Source organism: Citrus clementina, unplaced genomic scaffold (genome assembly GCF_000493195.1).
Source record: "Citrus clementina cultivar Clemenules unplaced genomic scaffold, Citrus_clementina_v1.0 scaffold_6, whole genome shotgun sequence".
Classification (NCBI taxonomy): Eukaryota; Viridiplantae; Streptophyta; class Magnoliopsida; order Sapindales; family Rutaceae; genus Citrus; species Citrus x clementina.
In genome coordinates this window covers 24,490,499-24,505,017 of record NW_006262139.1, presented here as the reverse complement: position 1 = coordinate 24,505,017, position 14,519 = coordinate 24,490,499, and the positions used below count along the sequence as shown (strand labels likewise).

At 34.1% G+C, this 14,519-nt stretch overlaps 3 protein-coding genes, 1 long non-coding RNA gene and 1 other non-coding gene across 5 annotated transcripts; 2 read left to right on the top strand and 3 right to left on the bottom strand.

Moving 5' to 3' along the window:
• Positions 1-1,912: 1,912 nt before the first annotated feature.
• On the bottom strand, positions 1,913-4,271 carry LOC112097417 (probable polygalacturonase At1g80170). Its single transcript, XM_024182656.1, has 8 exons — positions 4,113-4,271; positions 3,771-3,911; positions 3,458-3,634; positions 3,317-3,337; positions 2,700-2,989; positions 2,465-2,573; positions 2,243-2,356; positions 1,913-2,158 (listed from the first exon to the last, which is right to left on the bottom strand). Exons 1-8 carry the CDS (start codon positions 4,269-4,271, stop codon positions 1,913-1,915), a joined length of 1,257 nt encoding a protein of 418 aa, XP_024038424.1.
• Positions 4,272-4,952: 681 nt separating this feature from the next.
• Positions 4,953-7,098, bottom strand: LOC112097269. The gene is made up of 6 exons (XR_002904930.1): positions 6,810-7,098; positions 6,484-6,714; positions 6,237-6,372; positions 5,847-5,947; positions 5,452-5,663; positions 4,953-5,229 (listed from the first exon to the last, which is right to left on the bottom strand). It is a non-coding gene; the product is annotated as an uncharacterized LOC112097269 (long non-coding RNA).
• Positions 7,099-7,373: 275 nt separating this feature from the next.
• Positions 7,374-7,446, bottom strand: TRNAA-AGC. The gene has a single exon. It is a non-coding gene; the product is annotated as a tRNA-Ala (tRNA).
• A 46-nt stretch (positions 7,447-7,492) lies between these two features.
• On the top strand, positions 7,493-11,056 carry LOC18039764 (protein arginine methyltransferase NDUFAF7, mitochondrial). Its single transcript, XM_006431002.2, has 10 exons — positions 7,493-7,785; positions 7,893-7,954; positions 8,421-8,564; positions 8,751-8,861; positions 8,961-9,165; positions 9,351-9,409; positions 9,647-9,699; positions 9,800-10,022; positions 10,403-10,511; positions 10,614-11,056. Exons 1-10 carry the CDS (start codon positions 7,560-7,562, stop codon positions 10,874-10,876), a joined length of 1,455 nt encoding a protein of 484 aa, XP_006431065.1. The 5' UTR covers positions 7,493-7,559; the 3' UTR covers positions 10,877-11,056.
• Positions 11,057-12,709: 1,653 nt separating this feature from the next.
• On the top strand, positions 12,710-13,865 carry LOC18039826 (thioredoxin H2). The gene is made up of 3 exons (XM_006431000.2): positions 12,710-13,033; positions 13,159-13,281; positions 13,541-13,865. Exons 1-3 carry the CDS (start codon positions 12,884-12,886, stop codon positions 13,676-13,678), a joined length of 411 nt encoding a protein of 136 aa, XP_006431063.1. The 5' UTR covers positions 12,710-12,883; the 3' UTR covers positions 13,679-13,865.
• The last annotated feature ends 654 nt before the right edge of the window (positions 13,866-14,519 follow it).

Here is a 14,519-nt window from a genome sequence, read left to right as displayed (position 1 = left end):
TCTATTCTGATTTCAATACATTCTCATTTTAATTTATTTCGATTACTGTTTAGTATAAAGAATATTTCAGTGATTCCTTAATATGTGCTAATGAACTAATTTGAAAATTATTGTGAAACTATATCTTTATTTAAATAATTATAAGGAATAGGGATACAAATGTTATTTTGCCCTTTTTTTTTATTTACTGGTTTAAACAGTTGAACTTTGGCATTATGCCAGACAAGAAAATACACATCTGCCAAAATCATTCAGTGCTAAGTGGATAGATCAGATTATTATCATTTTTGTTTAATATATATATTTTTTATCATAGCGCAATTTGTGTCAAATATTATATCACAGAGTTGCATTTATTATTATACGTTATAAATTCAGGATTTTTATATTACGATTCTACTTTATCCGTGATACTTATAACTCACTTTGTCTTAAAAATTAAGTTCATTAAACAATTATTTTTTTTCGATTTTTTAATCAACCAAATATTTGATAAGTTTTGAGACTAATGAATGAAAAATGCAAATATTATACCCAAAAATTTTTAAGTGATCAACAAATTTTTTCCTTACAGTTTATAACTCATCTGCTCATGAAGTCCTGATTCATTAGACGACATCTATGTATTGGATGGTATTTATCTAACTATGAATGTTCAATTTTTTTTTAAAAAAAATATGACGTGATCCCATTAAATTTATTTTATAAGAGATATAATGTGATATCAATTTCGTGATTTTTTTTTTCTTGTTTATGAGTTATGTCACACGTGGAAAGTTTACAATTGATGCTAAACCAATAAAATATTGACATTTAAGTGCTTTGGGGGTTAACCGAAAAATATATAAAAAAAAAAAGGGAAAGAAGAAGAAGAGAGTTACCAAATTGACTTGTGATTTGTTAATGCTGCCATTTTCAGAGATGATAGTGGAATTACAACTAGAAGTAGAAATTTTCTAAGTGGGCATTAACTATTTGTTGAAAACAATGCAATTTGCTTATTAATTAGTCATCAATTTGGCCTTTAGCTTGTCTTTTTTTTCACACTATGCAAGTTACTTTTTATCACTTAATTAGACCAATTGTCTTTGTATTTGTGTAACACCAATGATTGGAAGAACGAGGTGCTTGGGTTGGTTGAAAATTTTTGCAAGGGATGGCTCTAATGGGAAATTAAATTATGTTATTTTAAATGTCTAGTGACATCGTGCTACACGTGCCACGTAAGTAATGATAAGCTCATAAAGGTGTATTGTTGATAAACTCAAGTCCCGAGCAGGATCTTGATTTTTGTTCATCATAAGGACCATTTATAAAATCATATCACTTGTTTTTATTTTCTCTCTCATTAATTATCAATTTCAAAATAAATTTATATGTTTACAAATTTGATTTACTGTATGGGTTAGGGGTGCACTCTCCACTTTGTGTAGCACTAGAATAATGTGATTTGTTAAATTAATTTCATATTCGTTTGTTCTTAAAATATATATATATATTTTTTAAAAAGAAGAAGAAATAAGTCAAAAACATGGGCTAGCTCTATTCCGGTTGTTATTAAAGAAGTCAAAAATTGATTAAAAAAAATAATTAAGTCCAATTTAACGGAAAAAAATAAAGAAAATTTGTCATTATCAGGAAAATTTAGTGAAAAACACAATCTTTACATAAATGTCTACTTAATATGTATTATCTTCTCCGTTGTTGAATTTGATGACGAATACATTCTTAGATTTTAAAATTGCCATTTAGAACTGCTATACTCTTCATCAATTTGCATTTGTAAATTGCTTCCTCCCATCAACACTCAAATAATAAATGAATCTTTAAATAGCACATTACCTGATCACTCCTTTGAATATACTTAATTACACAGCAAATTCTCATACCGTCCTAATTATTGACCAAAATTTCACACATTCTCATCTACTTGTAAACAAGAAACTTTTGGGAAGACTCCGGGATCTGCAGTTCCTCTCACATTTGAACAATATGATGATGTCTTCTTTTCAGGTTTAACGTGCCCTAAATGTATGTCCTTCATAATAATATTCTTGCATGGCGTTGATGTGCTACATGAAAATGCCACTGCAGTTTCTCCGTTTGATGTCCCGAGAATATGATTATATGTGACATCACTGATTTTCACTGCTAAAGTCTGCAAAAAATTCAAGTATCTTGAGGTGTTAACAATAATTCAAATATATCCTTTTAGGCCACATGTTAATGAAAACAGAAGTACCTTGTTTTTGCAATGTTTATGAGGGCAATAATATTGATCGATAACGATTGGATTATATGAACCCTGAAATATTATGTTTTCAAATACTATGTGTCTTGCGTATCCTTTCCCTCCCTGTTCACTCATATTCATGCATTGTGATTAGAAAGTTGTTATAGATATATACTTATTAATTCAAAGCATTAAATGAAGAAATTCTTGAAATGATAAATAGTTCATTACCTGCCATGTCTTGATTCTAACTCCATTTTGTGTTTCTGTAAATGAAACATTGTTTACATGAACAAATTCAACCTTCTCGTTCCTTCCCTTCATACCCAAGCTCCCAATGCTAGCAAAAAATAATAACACGTTTTAAAACCTCGAATCTGTTTTCAAGACGTGCAATTAAATTATTACGCGAAGCAATAATGAGGTGTATAAGAAAATGCATGGAAATTAACTTTGTTTCTCTTACCTAATCCCATGCCCAGGGCCACAAAAAATATTTGTGATGTTAAGATGGGAAGAACCGTCGCCGATCGAAACGCAGTCATCGCCGGTACTGATGATGGAGTGAGCAATGGAGACATTTGAGGAATGTTGGATGTGAATTCCATCGGTGTTGGGGCTGTTGCCAGGGGCCATGATGGTGAGATTGGTGGCTTCAATGTTGGTCGATCTTTCAAAAGCAATGTGCATTTGTGGGCTGTCCTCAAAGGTTAGGTCATCAATATGCACATTGTTGGAATTTGCTACGACTAGACCCTGCATTAATTCATAAATTGACTACTCCATAATTGGAAAATGTAGCCGCGCTAAATCGATCCCTATTCCCTAACTCGCTATTTTCCACTTGTAGGTTCTCGTACGGTTAGCTCATGGTGTATAGGGTTTAACTTATTTAGGGTTTAAAGTTTTCAAATTAATTTCAATGCCAAACTTCAATTATTCTTGCATTGGTCTTGATGCATCTTTCTATGCTCCATTTCTCTTTAGTTGAAAAAATGGAGAAGATACATTAAAATGATTGGAAACCCTAATTTAAATATCAGTTATACGAAAACTGAAACTATAACGTGGTTCGTTACTTACCGTTGGTTTTTTGCCACAAACCTGTATTGAGAGAAAATTAATTGATATGAGTAATTAAGCTAAACAAGAATGATACTAAGAACAGATCAAAGGAAAATCCGAAAGTTCAAATTAAAGCCAAAAAAAAAAAATGAAGCTTACGATTTTATCATGTTTACAAGACAATTTCCACCAGTTTGATCCTTGACCATTGATAGAACCAACTCCACGAATGAAGAGGCCACCAAATTTTTTGAATTGAATCCATTGACGACACTTGCTTCCATCACACGTGTTCCATGCGTGAGGATCCCTGGGTGCAACTAAATGACCATCAATCTACACAAAAAGAATAAATACGCAATACAATTCACTATTAATTAATCCATCAACTTCCTCAAGATCATAAATCGAACTTTACAATAACAGTGTTCTTCAAAAATATTAATCTTACTGAAGAAATTGTTAAATTAACCTGGAAAGTGATGCTGTTGGATTTGCAAATTTCGCCAGAGAAGGTTAAGGGTTGCAGCTTAAAAGACTTGTCATGGGGAACATGCATGGTTGGTGAGCTTGATGAAGATTTACACGTAGCTTTCCATGCATCCTTAAATGCCTGTCGAAAAAAGACATGATGCATATAATTACGAAAAACATCGAAAGAATCATGGTTAATGAATTTCCATATTAATTGTAAAGTCGGATTTGAGCTATAGATTATGCATAAAGTGTGTATATAGGGTCTCTTATAACTTTTTTATAACTTGCGTATGTAACTCTTTGCGTATGTACGCATACAATTACTGGTTATTCTAACCTGAGTATCATCAGTGTGCCCGTCGCCAGCAGCTCCATAATTAAGAACGTCGAAAACATCGCCAATGGCTCCCTGATTCGACGGGAGGTGACGACAATGAGCTGAAAGAAAACATTGAGTACTCAGAAGGAGGAAGAGAACGGCTACATAATTCGCCATGGACAGAGTCATTAGAAAAACACAAAACAATACACACACACACACATATATACACTGTTCTAAATAAATAGAGTCATATTCAATCTCTATATCCGAACTAGTTTCCGATACAAATGGATTCCTTTATTAGAGAGTACACCCATTTGTAATACAACTCTAAATGAAATGAAATTAATTATATGATTTTGCATTACATATAATCTACTAATTAAAATTAGAGCTCTTTTCGCGCGCTTTCAATAGGTAACGGGGATTAATAAGCTGAATGGTGAACGTGAATTTCTAATTGTCGTTTCGTTCTGTTTCAGGTAAATTTCAAACAGGTCCATAAGCCAAAATAACAACCACGCCCTCAAGATTTTCGGGATTTGACAACAATTTCATTTTTCACTGAAAATAGGCAGGAGATGCGGGGGACGCGTCTGAACTACATTCCCCTCCTCTTTACAACTGCAATAATTTTTTTCATTTCTTTTCATAAGAATCTCTTTTCCCAGTTTAGTTTGTTTGCTATTTAATTTTTACTATTTCATCATTAGTTTTATTTTATGTCTTGATTCCCATGAGAATTGCGGGTTCCAAAATCATATGCTTATGGCAGATAATGTCAAATCAAATCATAGTAATAGATATGAGAATAATATAAAAATTGAATGAAACATTTTTACTTTTTTTCCGGGGAAAAATTTTGTTGACGAGTTACATTCCAGCAAATTGTCACATATTGTGTTGGCTTCATGAACGGGTAACTAACTATACAGGAAGTAAAAGGATCATAAAATTTGTTACATGCTCTTAGGACGCTTATATCCCCTAGCAGATGACGAATAAGATGAAATCCAGAATCACCAATAGCCCGATGCGCACTTAATGTTCATCATCCCCTGCCAAGGTTCCCATGATCAGATTTTTGCTTGGAAGCTCCCCTTGTGACGGCGAGAGATATCTAAACAGTTTGCTAAAGATGAAATTAAAATATTCAAACATTAGTTAGATGGTGCAACACAAAACAGCATTAAAACGACAGATGCTCCGTATTACTGTTGGAAATTGAAAATTCGAGATAAAACCAGCAACACTGCCTCGGGGAAATGGGAGTTTATGATATCAGAAACTTTGAAATATGCAGAGGATTGCTAACAGTCTAGAGAGTGATTTTCAGGATAATGCTGATATTTACCTTAATATAATCTCGTCTGTTTCATTAGCAAATGAAAGTGCACCAAGTGTTGGCCAAAATTCGCAGGCATTACCTTCAGAAGGTTGGCAAGAGGTTGTGCTCCCATTTGCAGACCGGATCTTGTGGCCTCTGTGGTCCATCAACAATCGGATTGATATGCAAATCGCTGAACTCTACAACATAAGAATGTCGGTGTAGACCCTTGTTTACTCCTAACATTAACGTATCATTACAAGAGTAGCACAAAAGTTAAAACGACCCATAGAAACTGAAAGAAAAAGAATTGCAATTTGCTCAGTCTCTTTAAATTTTGTTAAGCTTCACTTTTGTGTTTTTGGCCAAAGCAGATATGTTACAGAGGCTATGAATGGGGAAAATGAAAGGTCAATATTTACCCTCATCCCTATGACTTCTGGCCTTCTCACGAGCTGCTTGATTCCTGAACGCAAAACCACCTCACTTCTGAGGCTTGACAACATCCATATTGGGCCTTTTCCTGAACACATTCATTAGCATGAATGGATGAGTCAAGACATGCGTAAATACATGGCAACTAAAACAAAACAACTTAATTCGTTGGCAAATGTATATGCTCTAAACAATTCATGTTGATTGCATTTGAAACAAGTTTGAAAGAATATTAACTGAAATGGAAGGAATTTGAGAAAAAGAAACAAAAATGTCCAGAGCCCCTTAAGCAACACTCTGAATTTTAGATATTATATATCCGGCACATCTTTTAAATCACTCAACATGTCATTAAACAAGGTTTACAATCCAATTACCTCATGTCCTACACCTTCTATCCATTCTATGGCGTTAATCACCATGCCGGCTGCTTGAGATTCCATATCACAGAAATGTCTCTCCAGCATTTGGGCAAGCTCCTTTACAAGCACCCTGTACCACTCTACATTCTTGCTGCAAAGAATCGCAAAATTACCTATAGATGCCTAAGTCTCTACTCTTTTGGCCTCTAAAACTCTGTTACAAAATGAAATTGAAAAGTAAATCAAAATAGATCTTCATTACCCAGGATTTGTGTAGCCGAAGAAGTAAACAAGTGGGTAGTTTCCGCTAGATTTTTGGTTGATTCTGTGTGTTTCTTTCTCAACATTTCCTGAAGGACAATTCAATCTCCATAGCAGCAATGCTTTCTGGCAATGTTATTGATCCGTTGCTGATGTTCAAATCCACAAAAGTAGATTCCCAAATTTGTTTAGCAGACCAATTCCAGAATCTTTAGGCCGCACAACAATCGCTCTAGGACGCAGCACAGCATCATCTAGTTGCTCAAAATGCATGCTTAAAAATCAAGATATATAATTAACTAATTCACAATTAAAGAGAAAAATTACCTGAGAAGTGATTGCTTGATTTCTCCGATTTCCCAGCACAGCATTGACATTTACATAACCAACCATGTAAGTCTGATCATCCAGAAACCCAAGAAACTCGATTAACACCAAACAAGATTTGCAAGAATCATGAACAAAAACTTGCTTAATTTGCAGTATATTCAGTTTCACTCTTGCCCTGGGCTTCAACACTGGCACCACGCCAAGTGAAAACCTAATACATTAACTAAAAGATTTGGTAAGTAATTAATTTGCTGCATTAATTCTAACATTTAATCAAATTAACGAATATTTTCTTCTCTTTAATAAGCTTAAGGCAAATTTGTGACGTGGAAGGAAAGTGGACCGGCAATCTTGCGGAAAATTTTCAGTTCTTGTGATCTTTAACAAAATCCGTAGATTGTGAGGCAAAAATGCAAGAATTGGAGACTATGACCACCAAAAAAGGCGCCAAACAGAAGAACAGTTGGACTAAATGGTAATTTATCAGAAACTCGATTTATAGAAACAAATACAAGCCCTATGTGTAAGTGGTGTGAAGTAAAAAAACATTGAACAGAGTTATGGAGATGCGGGGTATCGATCCCCGTACCTCTCGCATGCTAAGCGAGCGCTCTACCATCTGAGCTACATCCCCATTCACAAGGTTTCTGGACACAAGGTTTTACAAATATCAAAACATGTTTAATTCATACTTTCGTCCGTGCACAAAATTCATGGCCATGTAGCAGAGACTATCACTGCAACAAAATGCAGCTGAGAAAGCTCTTACTACAGCCTTCCAGTCCTCTTCGTGTCCTCCTCTCATCAAAATACCCGTTCCCTTTGCTTCAAAAATGCTCTCGATTCTCTTCTTCTTCTTCTTCAGAGTCTCAAATCCCAAACAGTCATTCCGTCGAACCGTTAGATGACAATCGGAGTGAACACGCTTCCACCGCCATTTCCATTGACCGCTCTGGCCTCTACAATCCTCCTGGTATACTCCTTGCGCTTGTTTATTTTATTTGTATCCAAATTGATTTCGTTTTCAAATTCGTTGAAACTGACTCCCCCCACCCCCCGAACATTTATCGGGGTATGCAGAACATTCACATGAGCGGAAGTTGGAGTCTGAGCTTGTTAAGCATCTTAAAGGGACCATCAAGGTTTGGAAATGTTTCCTTCCTAGGGATGGTGCTTCAGCTTTTTATGGAAGTAGATGAATTGTTTGAGGAAATGCCTGTGTGTTTTTCTACACTTGGGCTTGCTTAACTGAATTTGCAATTGATTTGCTTGCGAGGCTCATACTTTTCTTTATTGAATGGCGTAGAAATTTCTTGTAGTAATCATTTTTTCCCCATGTGAAGTAGTTTGAAATGCTAAATTTGAAATTTTTAGAGATGGTTTGTCAACAGTATGACATTCCGGCAAAAGGGGGCAAGAGAACAATTGAGATGTTTCATAGAAACTTGGAAAATGAAAACCAATTTTCTTTTGACTTTGTTAAGGTTCTTTTTGGGGCAAGGTAAATATAAGAAAATAATCCAATGGTTTTCTTTGTGTCAGTAGATATTACTTGACAATTTCAGCTTTATGTATGGAGCTGATTCATTATTATTGCTAGCTTTCCAGTTCCGTGGTGGGCCAATCTCAGTTGCAGAGTATATGGAGGAAGTTTTGACAAACCCAAAAGCTGGTTTCTATATCAATCGTGATGTGTTTGGAGCAGAAGGTGATTTTATAACCTCCCCGGAAGTAAGCCAGATGTTTGGCGAGGTATTTTTCTTTCTTGGATCTGGATTACTATTTTCTCTGATTAAGCTATCAGGAAAGTTGCTTGGAGCTGTTGTACAAAAGATCATTAGTTTTTAGATTTTGATTTCTGTTGCTTTGGTTTTCATGGTTGAAGATTTACCATCACAGAAGAATTGATTTCCATTTGTTATGCTGATGTGAATTTAGATGGTTGGTGTATGGGCCATGTGTCTATGGGAGCAAATGGGACAGCCAAACAGAGTGAACCTGGTTGAGTTAGGTCCAGGGAGAGGAACTCTCATGGCTGATCTTCTTCGTGTATGATACTACAGCTTTCGTCTTGTATCTTTATGATCCCACTCTTTCTTGAAATAGATGATATTGTGGTTAAGTCACGGTTATTATGTTTTCTTTCAGGGTGCATCAAAGTTTAAGAACTTTACTGAGTCATTGCACATACACTTGGTAGAATGTAGTCCAACGTTACAGAAGCTTCAGCACCACAACTTGAAATGTATGGATGAAAATAATGCCAATGATAATGTCGAAGAAAGGACTATTAGCTCATTAGCTGGAACACCTGTATCATGGCATGCTGCGTTGGAGCAGGTTCCATCAGGATGTATGGAGTTTTAACTTTTCCCTCTGAGAGCTAGCCAATGACATCTATATCATTTTATCAATAATTCATGAATACTAGTAGAATGTTCCTACATCTACTTTATCAAGTACACGTTTTCGGTTTTGGTTAATGATTATGTGACAACATCATCTTGTAATCACTTTGTTTGCTTAATTGTGTCACAGTCCCAACAATCATTGTTGCCCATGAGTTTTATGATGCTCTTCCGGTTCATCAATTTCAGGTTTGTCTAGTTGATTTTAGCTGCATACATTTGAAGACTGTCACAGTTCTTTGTTCTCACATGGGAAATGCCTGCTTGTGCTTGCTCAATGCTGAAAATGCATATTTTATCTGTATATTTATACATTCTTGAGTCCTATACTGCTCGATTTTACAATTCCTTGCCTGAAAATTTGTCCTCCAAAAGAAACTTCTTTCTTTTTTAGCGCACAATTCTGATTCAGTGATTTGTCTGCAGAAGACTACTCGTGGCTGGTGTGAAAAATTGGTTGATATTGCCGAAGATTCATCGTAAGGATTTGGAATGTAGTCTGACAGCTTTAGTATTTTCACTTATATTAATCCTAAAGAATTGAAAGTATGATACTTCTTATATACATACATCTATTAGGTTTCGTTTTGTTCTCTCTCCGCAGCCTACACCAGCAACTCTCTTTCTGTTGCAGCGCTGCAAGTGGGCTGCAGATAAAGAATTGGAGAAGCTTGAGCACATTGAGGTTTGTGCAAAAGCGATGGAGTTGACTGGTGCTATGGCAAAGAGAATAGGTTCTGACGGAGGTGGGGCTCTTATAATTGATTATGGCCTGAATGGAGTAGTCACAGATAGTCTGCAGGTTTGAAGCCTTAATGTTCCTTATTTTGTGCAATTTTTTTTTTTTTTTGGGTTATTGAAATGCTGCTTATGCCATAAATGACTTGTTTTTTTTTTTTAAATTTTTACTCTCATCAGACACTCAGTCACTTACTAAGGAGACAGTACTTGAATGTTTTGGCTCATATATGATGGCTTATTTTAGCAAAATGTAAATAATCAAGAAAACAAAAAGACCCCACTGCTTCTGAAATAATTTTCTGGTTTACGATTTACATAGCCAGCGTCTCTGTTAAGTAGGAAACTCATAATATGATGAGTCGTTCCATACATGAATAAATTCAATTTTCTGCACCTTTTTCTCTAGTTCTTAGTTTCTTTCTTAATAATTAATTAATGCAGGCAATTCGGAAACATAAATTTGTGGACTTATTTGATAATCCTGGGTCTGCTGATCTCAGTGCATATGTTGATTTTGCTTCCATCAGCCATTCTGCGGAGGAAGCTTCAGGTAAACATACTCTTAGTTTTGGCTTTATTTAGTTATTTGTTTATTTTTCATTGAAGGTAGTTCAAAATGTGAATGAAGATTAATATTCCAACATGTTTTCAGAAAGAGTGTCTGTCCATGGGCCAATGACTCAGTCTCAGTTTCTTGGTTCTCTTGGAATAAACTTCAGAGTTGAATCACTACTCCAGAACTGCACAGAAGAACAGGCCGAGTCTCTGAGGACAGGATACTGGAGTCTAGTTGGTGAAGGTGAAGCACCCTTCTGGGAGGGACCTGATGAACAGGCACCTATTGGTATGGGCACCCGATATTTGGCAATGGCTATTGTGAACAAGAATCAAGGTGTTCCAGTTCCATTTGAATGAAGTTTGAATTACAGCACCTTTTCTGCTTTAAGGCTCGATACTTTTAAGCAATATACGTCCATTAGTAATGTATGTTCTCATCAAATAAATTTACCAAGCCTGTAACTGTTCTCAAATTTTTCCTCTGGCAAGTGAATGGAGATATGATCCTGTTCATGTCTTCTTTTTCTTCTAATTTATTTAATCCTTCCTTTGTTTTAGTGTTTCCAATCGTGATGCCTTGGGGCCCACTGGTACCTGTGCAGGGTTCGAGACTAGGGATGGCAATGGGGAGGGGAGGGGAGGGGAGGGGACGAATCTCCCCGTACCCATCCCCGATATTTGCGTATGTTCCCGTTCCCTCCCCATCTCTGTCAAATTTATTTAAGAGAATCCCCATCCCCTCCCCGAATAATAACAGAAGATCCCCGAGGGTTTCCGATCCCTGAATAACTAATACATTTTTTTTGTTTTCGATTTTGAGTTAATTATATTAAAATAAAAAATTCAAACAAAAGTAAAGTTCGAAATATATCTTACATTAATATCCATTACAAAAGTCACATACATTAAATTAGTAAATATCGCAGCATGCAAGGGATACAAACTATCATGAACAAATTAATAGCCTAATACAAAATTGTTACAAATAAAATCAAATTTAGATTCAAAATTAACTTTTCAATGGTGGCGTGGGCACTTTATAAATGTGGACTATTCCCTTTACAACACAATAGTTAAGTCGAAGCAAATTAAGAGCAAATATTAGATTAGATTAGATATTAAAATTGTAATTTGCTGTAGGCAATTATAACATCTAAAAATAAATAAATAAATAAATAGATTTAAGATAAATAAAAAATAGATTTAAGTTTAAAATATTTAATGAATATTAAAATTAAAATAAAAGTTTTGGGCTAATAGAATCTGTCCGGTCTTTTTAATGTCCTAAATAAAAATTTAGGACTTTAATTAGTTAATTAGGTCTAAAAGTTTAATAATATAAATATTTTGATAATTTTTTATTTTTACTAATACTTATAATTTTATAATTCAAATTTTATTATTTATTTACTAATAATTTTAAAAAATAAAAATAAAATTAAAAATTAAAATGGGGAAATGGGTAGGGGATGGGGATTCCACCTCATCCCCGTTCTCTCCCCGAATAAGAAATTGGGTAAAAAAATATCTCTGTCCCTTCCCTGAATAAGAAATTGGGTATGAAATTATCCTCATATTCTCCCCGAATGGAGAAAATCCCCAAGAGTACCCGTCCCTGTGGGGATTTTTGTCATCCTTATTCGAGACCCAGGAAAATTGGGAAAGTTGATTAGTAGAGAGGATATATTCCTTTAGATAAGTGAGAATAGAATTTCCAGTTGTATTTTAATAGAATCGATGCTGAGTCTGAGGTGGTGTTTTTTTTTTTTTTATCTCAATAAATTTTAATTAATTTAAATTTTAAATAAAATTAAATATCTAAATTTAAATGATATATTTATTTTTTTATTTGAATAATTAAAAATAAATATGAAGTTGTTTATTTTTTTAACTTAAAAAATTTAAAAATTAATATTTTTATATTTATATTCTTATAAATTATAATATTAAATAAATAATAAATATAAATAAAATAATAAATTATTATAACATAAATTATATTTAATTAAGTACAATTCGTGAATATTTTATATTATATATGTTAATTAATTTTAGTATAATTTATGATGTTTTTATATGAAAAAAATTTAGAAAAAATTATGAAGATAAATAATGTTTATTTAAATAAAATAAAAAAATAAAAAATAATAGTTTACTACGGTATATTATCTCACTTCAAAGAATTTCTCCCCGACAAGGAGAGGTAAGTTCACGCAAAGTATAAAACGGACCCTTTGTGTCTAAGGACGAGACCAAAGTCAAGACTCCACTTCTTCGTCTTCTTCTTCTTCTTCTTCTTCATAATCCCCCTTCTATAAACGAATCCATTACTATTGCGTCGTCTCGGCTTGTTCTTGTTTAAAGATGGGGGGTATTCTTTCAAACATTTTTGGGGCCGGAGGATCCGACGGCCAAGATTCACCGCACTCAGAATCTGCTACCAACGTCATGTCGTTTCACTCGTCCGCCAGATGGCAGCTCCATTTCGATTCCTGCAAAACTTCTTCCCAATTGGTACAGTAATCATACAAATACAATATAATCAGTACCCAGTTCGTTCAATTTTCTTGACTCTTTTTTTTTTGGTTGGGATCTTCGATTTAAAAACTGAAATTCAGTTTTGTTCAATGAAAATATAGATGGTGATAGATTTTGCGGCGTCGTGGTGTGGGCCCTGCAAGATCATGGAACCGGAACTGCGTAAGATGGCTTCGACCTACTCCGATGTCCAGTTCGTCAAGATTGATGTTGATGAGTTGTCTGTATGTTCTTTCTTCTCTCCTTTTTCCTTTTTTTTTTTAATTAAATTAAATATATATATATATATATATATGCTCTCTGCGTAAACGGGATTCAAACATCAGATTTAAACTAACACACACGACGTCTGTTATTATTAGAATTAATGGGGAAAAAAAAAGAAAGAAAGTTATGACGAAACATTCGGGATATGTAACAAATATCTCACGATCTCTTTTTTATTTTTTTTGGGGTGGTCGTGGGATGTTGTGATATTTTTAGGATGTGGCGCAAGAGTTTCAGGTGCAGGCAATGCCTACGTTTGTGTTGGTGAAGGGAGGGAAGGAAGTTGAGAGGGTGATTGGTGCTCGAAAGGATGAGCTTTTGAAGAAAATTGAGAAACACAGAGCTCAGCAGTGACAGACCAGCCGCCATAAGCCGACTGATTGCTCGCTCATGGTCTCTCTCTTATATATGTTTCGCTTTTTTGTATTTTCAATTGGGAAAATTGACTTTGATCAATTCTCATGATGATGATGCGCTCTCCATCTTTATGTAATAATAAATTCTCTTTCAACGAATCTATCATATTATGTATTTCCTATTTTATCTTCAGTTTCTCGTGCTTATCTCACCTTGCAATTTCCGTAAATTTACTGGCAACTGGCGGGTATTTCTTTTTCTATTTTCTATTTTGTTTTTTGGTGGCCGTCGACGGGTTCTAAGTTCTCACCAAAATAGGGCAACATGGCTCATTTATCCTCTATGGAGAAAGAGTCCTATACGCATTGGTTTTGCCAAAGATTATTAGAATCATGAATTGTCATTCTAATTTCTATTTTCTTCTAAGAAATTCTTTTTCTAGTATAATTTTTGTAAGAATAATGATATAGTTATAAATTTTTATATAAGTTTATTTTGTATAAAGAATAATAAAATTAATTAAATTAAATTTTTTTTAACCGATATATTTATTTTTAATATTTTATATTTTTATTTAACTAATAAATTAAAATCGCCATCACTTTTCTTATAATAATCTATGTATGTTTACTAGAGCAATTAACTTTTATTTTTATTTTTATTTGTCCTCGTTATTTCGCTTAACGGAATATAGATTAATTAAATATCTCAGGTTTTAAACAATCGTGGCCCACGTTTAACGTATTGGTAATGTACGTTTAAATTAAACAATTCTCCTCAATACCCAAAAAAAATCTAGGCTACACAAAAACACGAGATGCTTTTTGTGTTGTGATCA

Bases quoted from the DNA above. Each gene is read 5' to 3' on its own strand.
- LOC18039764 (XM_006431002.2), top strand. From the start codon at position 7,560: ATGCAGCTGAGAAAGCTCTTACTACAGCCTTCCAGTCCTCTTCGTGTC. The intron at 9,166-9,350 runs GTATGGAGTTTT...ATTGTGTCACAG, and splicing joins GGAGCAGGTTCCATCAGGAT to TCCCAACAATCATTGTTGCC. The intron at 9,700-9,799 runs GTAAGGATTTGG...TACATCTATTAG, and splicing joins GATATTGCCGAAGATTCATC to GTTTCGTTTTGTTCTCTCTC.
- LOC18039826 (XM_006431000.2), top strand. From the start codon at position 12,884: ATGGGGGGTATTCTTTCAAACATTTTTGGGGCCGGAGGATCCGACGGC. The intron at 13,034-13,158 runs GTACAGTAATCA...ATGAAAATATAG, and splicing joins GCAAAACTTCTTCCCAATTG to ATGGTGATAGATTTTGCGGC. The intron at 13,282-13,540 runs GTATGTTCTTTC...TGATATTTTTAG, and splicing joins TTGATGTTGATGAGTTGTCT to GATGTGGCGCAAGAGTTTCA.
- LOC112097417 (XM_024182656.1), bottom strand. From the start codon at position 4,271: ATGGCGAATTATGTAGCCGTTCTCTTCCTCCTTCTGAGTACTCAATGT. The intron at 3,635-3,770 runs GTTAATTTAACA...CTTTTTGTGTAG, and splicing joins CCAACAGCATCACTTTCCAG to ATTGATGGTCATTTAGTTGC. The intron at 2,574-2,699 runs GTAAGAGAAACA...ATTTTTTGCTAG, and splicing joins GGCCCTGGGCATGGGATTAG to CATTGGGAGCTTGGGTATGA.